At 43.1% G+C, this 6,000-nt stretch overlaps 1 protein-coding gene across 1 annotated transcript in view; it reads left to right on the top strand.

Annotated features, from left to right (window-relative positions):
* ANKS6 (ankyrin repeat and sterile alpha motif domain containing 6) overlaps window positions 1-6,000 on the top strand; it is a 48,623-nt gene that overhangs the window by 780 nt on the left and 41,843 nt on the right. The window contains exons 2-3 of the mRNA XM_017739080.1: window positions 100-181; window positions 3,248-3,747. Coding sequence (XP_017594569.1) covers window positions 100-181; window positions 3,248-3,747 — 582 coding nt within the window. The remainder of the gene's footprint in view (window positions 1-99; window positions 182-3,247; window positions 3,748-6,000) is intronic.

Here is a 6,000-nt window from a genome sequence, read left to right as displayed (position 1 = left end):
TCGCCCTCCGAACCGCGGTCCCCGGACCGAGGGAGGGCGCCCGGGAGCGCCGGGGAGCTCCAGGGGAATCAGCGCGGGAGAGAGGGCTGGCGCCATGTTGAAGGCCGCGGTCGGTCGTTGCCGGTGGATCCCGGAGCTGTCCTGAGGGGATCCGAGTGGTCACCTGTTCCCGTCCCTGGGGGTGGGTGACAAGGGGCTGCCGAGTGTAGAGTTGGCTAAGTGTTATGCATTAGGGGCATTAGGAATTATCTTTTCGTAGTAGGAATGTGGCGTTTGAAGCAGTGCACTCTACTTCTTGGTTAAGCCAGTGCAAAATTGGAGATAATGTGAACGCGAAACATTGCTCCCCTCTGTAACACCAGGTATACGTACGTAGCCTTACTTAATTTTCCATGGGTTTTTGGTTTTGTTTTTTTCGTATATACGTGTCTTACCTACTTGTTGAAAACTCACATCTGATGTAAAGCGTACTGAAGCGAACAGAAACAGTTAATTTCACTTGGCTTTCCCATGTTTTCTTAGGTGGCTTGCTGGAGGATGTGGAAAATCATTGCTGAGGGTTTTTAATGACAAAACTGGGTTATTTTCTGGGTCAGTGATACTGTGCTTTGCACGACCCACTGCTGGGCTGTGGGAGGTTCCCGTGTTGCTAATACTGGAGTTGGTGCTTGTCTTTATTCCTATAAGCACACCTTGGGCTCATAGGTGTGTTTTGCAGGGTTGGAGGGCATTGCTGTTCTATAATAACTGAATGCTTAATTGAGAGAAGAAATGTTTTTTTTTGTTTTGGTCTCTTTTTTAAAATTTCATAGCATTAAAATACTTGGAAGAAAAGACTCTGTTTCAAAGTCAACATTTCTCTTTTCAACTAATGGCCATAGAAAGTTCCCAAAGAATGAGTCATACAGCTGGTTTCCCAGTAAGAACAAGGAAGACAAGGTTCAACAATTTTGTTATTTTATGAAGGTTTAAAAAAAAAAAGAAAATAAGTTGCAGAAACAGTCTTAGATTTTTTTTTTTCCTCCTTAATGAAAACCATATGCTCATTCCCTAAAAACAATAACGTCAGATGACTATAACTCTCTCACTGATTTCAAGAATCACTGGCTGACATTTGCAAAGTACTGTATGTATTGTTGAAATCTGTGGAGAAAGCATAAAGTAGAAGAGCATGTTCCTCTTTTCTTTTTAATGGATAACTAGAAAGGAAATACAGTGTTTGATCAAAGGTAGGCTTCAGACTTACATAGATGTTTAATTTTCTGGCTGCGATTAGCCCTATTGAAATTGGACAGGAGGTAGCATATATGCATAAAATTAACCATGTGCAGGGGTTGCAGGCTCTACTGAGGTGATGCAGTGAGGGCTACCAGGGTAGGCCTAGGGAGTAGACAGACCCCAGAGGCTTCCTCCTGCAACTGTGTAGTTTCTGGAAGGAAACTAGGGACTCTGGGGCTCATGTTTGCTCTAAGTGGTTAGTAGCATTCTTTGGGGTTTCTTTGACTAACGTTTGCTTTGCTGTAGTGTACAAAGGCTGCTTTCAGTGTCAAAGTTGGGTTGTGCTAAGCGCAGTGTGCCCAAGCGTATAGTAGTGCATGATGCCCGCAGCGAGAGCACGAGGCACACGTCTTGACAAGCTATTACATTTATCAAAATGTGGGGTTCTTCAGCTGGGAACAGTAAAGGGTTTCCATTTTCTCACAGATAACTGGTTTGCACGATTGTCTTTTGCTTACTGACAAACTACCAGCGCCTCTGATAGTCAAGAGATACCAAAACTGGGTTGCTGGTAAAACTGGTGTCAGAGTTCAGTACTCTGACCAAGTTCTCGTAGATATTCCACACAAGGAGGGTTTAGTGCCGAGTTTCCTTATTGGAAGGTATTTGATGTTACACAGGGTTTTAATTTGGCCTAGTAATGCAGCAGTCTCCCAAAATGATAGCACAAGCCTGACATAGCAACTGCAACAAAGTCGAATCACAAGATACCATGGCACACCCATTGCCAGTTGCTGTATGCTCGTCATCACAGTGCTGGGTGTTGGAAGGAATGGGTAAAAAACCACAAGACTGTCAAGGAGAATTGTAAATCACTCAACTGACCTTGTAGCCAGGAATAATTCTTGATAAGCCTGTGTGAACTGCAGGCCAGTGATTCTTTAGCATGAACTGGTAATGATGCATGCTTCTCCACTTGTGTGTCTCTGCCTGTGTGTTTCTTTGGGCATCCCCAGGTTCATGAGGTAACAGATAAATTGACTCTTTGCATTCTAGCCGAGTGAGTTTGTGGTTGTTCTGTCTGCCTGCTTGTGTCAGCTTACACACTGGGTATCCCCAGTTATCAGGAAGGAATATGTGGCTGTAAGCCAACTGAAGCACCTTGGTTTCTTGAAAGTAATTCTTCTGGTTGCTCAGTTTTGGTGCTTGGTGTTGGGCTGAACTGTGTAGACACTTCCCCCGTGCTGGTCTGTCTGACTGAGGAGCAGAATGCTTTCTATTGATTGTTTTAGGGGAGGCCGTTCATGTGGCCAATTGTCGCACTCTGCTGGTAGAGCCATTTCTCTTAAAGATTGCCTCTGGTCCCCTTGGTGTTGAGGGAAGTTCAGCTAACTTTACAAAAGTGGTGGCCACTCACCATGTTCTCTGAGCTTCATGGGCACGTGTCTGTATTCATGGAGTCTTCTTCCATTGTGGGAGTACATTGGTGGTTCACAACTAGAAAACAAGGGATAATGCAAATAAAAGACTGACTATCCAGTTCATAAAATGGTCTTTTTTTCCCCTTAGTTAGCACTGACTCTTTGCAGTTTTTATTTCTGTTCAGTAGTAATGAGGGTACTTAATTAAGATCCCTGGAAACAAGCTGGCTTTGATCCTTCAACGTGATACAGCTCTGGAAATAAGAGGATGTAAGTGACTCTCTGTTTCCTGGAAGTTATGAGTTGGTGCCATGAAGCAGAAAATGCGGTGGGCATTTTAATGCTTTGGTCAGACCATCCTCTGCAATAGGTGCCTGCTTTATGAGCATGGTCACTGGTACATGTGGAATGGTTTAATTTACAGTCCTCAGCTGATGATTGCTCTCCTCCAGCAAGGTGCCATTGTCACATTCAGTGATGTGTGTATGATCCCTCATAGTGTATATATTACTCAATACACCAATTTGGTAACAAAGTTTTCTGGGTTCAGGGTATGTTGGTTTTTGCAATCCAAGGTGTTAAATCTCCTCTACTCTCTTTCTCCCAAGGTTTGGACATCTAAGCGTGGCCCACATCTTGCTGGAGAATGGTGCTGATCTCAATGCACAGAACAAGTTAGGAGCCAGTGTCCTCACAATGGCCTCCAGAGGTGGCCACGTCAGCATGGTGAAATTGTTGCTGGAATCCGGAGCTTTTGTGGACAATTATGACCATTTTAGCACAAATGTACTTCACAGCAGCAGAGACGACCTTCCTGATATCACTCCACTGATGGCAGCTGCTCAGCATGGACATGAGGCAGTGGTACATCTGCTATTGGACTGGGGAGCTGATTGTAACTACACTGTAAAGACAATGGGCTGGAGTCCTTTAATGCTGGCAGCCGTTAGTGGAAAGGTGAGCTTGGCACAGCAGCTCGTGGAGAAAGGTGCCAATCCTGATCACTTGAATGTACTACATAAAACACCTTTTGACATCTCTGTTGGCTTCAAACACAAAGACATGAAGGACTATTTGGAATCTCTCACAACGATCAGACCTCAGGCAGGTATGGAATGTTGCAGTTCTGATTGTGTATTTAGAAATTGAGGAGCTTATTTTGTATGTACATGATGTTCTTTGTAATTTGCAGCTGGATTTTAAAAATGTTGGAGTAAGTACACCTACTTCAGCTGAGGTACAAGTGCCCAACTTCGGCAGATTTTTTCCATGTTAGCAGGATAAGATTCCTGTCTTTATGTGGCTGTTTTGGGGACACTTTTCAAGAAATTTATGCAAACCAGCAGTGGGAAGTACTTAACAAGAGGGTTTGGAAGAGCTGCATCTGAATTTTCCAGCTTTGGACTGCTTACTATAAAATATAAGCATGTGGCTAGCTCTAGAAAGATCCTTTTGCAGGTGCTACCACCCATCCAGCCATGGTGGCAGAAAGTCTGCACGGTAGGATAGTCCACTTTAGACTCTATGCCACTTGTGATACCCATATAGACTTCCTTAAATCTTACCTATTTATGTCTGTATTGTACTGCCATGTGGACATGTCCACAATCCCTGAACTTGTTGTCTATATTTGGTGTCATTTCTGCAGGTCAAGCTTCCCTTGTACTTGAAGATGTAAGAACAAAAATCAGGCATCTGTTTCTGCTGTAGAGAAGGTGTTAACTCAGATATTGACTTACAGGTTAAGTTGGAACTCCTGAGCTTTCATACAGCCACGCTGCCAGGCAGAGCCGATTCACTGTAGATGTTTGCCCATGACCAGTCTCTTGAGGACAGACATAAGTTAGTTACAGTAGACAGAACCAGAGATCCGTGGAATTCACTAGTGCCCACGTGTTTACATGTACAGGATGTACGTGCAGGCTGAGTTGGCCTCATGAGTCTTCAAAACCTTCTGTGGTCATACGACTTAAAGTATTGAAGGACTCTGTTTAAGTGAGGATACTGGACTTGCTTTAAAGCAGATTAATGTTTGTCACCTGTGCTGAGGGGGAATTTCCGTCAGCAGGAGGGTAGTAACTCATTTGGGCAGGGAGGGGAGTAAAAATGTTTCTCTTCCACACAAATTTTTGCATTGGTTTTTGACCATAGTTCAGCCTTCTCCTAGTGCTGGAGTCTTGAATATCCTGTAAAGAAGAAAGATCATTTCTGTCATATGGAGACAGGAAAAAAAAGAACTTTTCTTCTGATCCATTGCCATAGATAGGGCAGACTGCCTCCCAGGAGAAAGCAGCTACTCTTCTCAGGGCTGTTCTCAGTAGCAGATTCAGAACTGCCTGGAATGGCTTGGGTGTTGCCTGCCTTCTGTCCCTGTCCTTACTTAGGTTTTCCCAGATGGCAATCTTTCCTTCTGGCATCTTCTCATGGTCTCCTGCTCCCTGAAGCTGCCTCTCTTCCAGGGTTTTCACATGGCAAGTATGGAGCCTGGTCCTTTCCTAAACTAGTCTTTTGAAATCTGTTTTCCAGTGGTGACCTCATACACACAGTTCCTTCTGTAAGAGCAGTTTCTGAATCAGGAGAAAATGTAGGACCCATCACTCTCTTTCCTGGTCTTAAAATAAGAGTTTCTTGGAGTATTTTGGGCTTTTCAGCAATTGGTTTTGTTCAGCATATTAAGATGACTTCCTTTGGAGTCAAGCTGTGAACATGAACCTTTTCTGTATTTCATAAAAATGACAGAATTGGGCTCACGAAATCTCTCAGTGTCTCCTTGTTTTCCATAAAATCTTGTTACCCCATTGATTCTGTAGTGTCCATAATAATTTGGAAGATAGAGGACGATACATTTTTCTGGCCTCAGTGGAAGGTGAAAAATACATCACTATTTTTTCTCATCTTATATAGTGTCAGAAGTTTCAAAGCACTGTTAAGCCACATCAAAAAAAGATTATTCAGTCAAAATATTACCATCTGTAATAATTACAGTTCTTACTATGGATGGTTATCTGGGAGCTGAAGGATATTAATTCACAAGTAGCAAGCTGTAGTTAAATTGACACTATTATTTTTGTGACCTTTGCAAATTAACCTGGAAATACTCGAGAGGAAATAAAACTGGAGCAGCTTGTAAAACTCCTTTAGTGTCACCTTTCAAAATGATCCCATGCTATTTGAGTGTTCACTGTTATACTGAGGGTTTTACCAGACCACAGAATCTGTACTGTGGTTCTTTAGTGGGTATTTAGACTTCCAGGCAGGAAACAAAAGAGTTTCCAAGTACAATTTCCTGATGGAGAATGGAAATTGAAAAGCCTGTGCTGGTGCCTTATTGTAGTTTCTAGCTTTGCACAGAGAACCATAC

Source organism: Corvus brachyrhynchos, unplaced genomic scaffold (assembly GCF_000691975.1).
Source record: "Corvus brachyrhynchos isolate BGI_N302 unplaced genomic scaffold, ASM69197v1 scaffold7, whole genome shotgun sequence".
Lineage (NCBI taxonomy): Eukaryota > Metazoa > Chordata > Aves > Passeriformes > Corvidae > Corvus > Corvus brachyrhynchos.
Note: the sequence above shows the minus strand (reverse complement) of the source record. Positions and strands in the feature narration are given on the sequence as shown.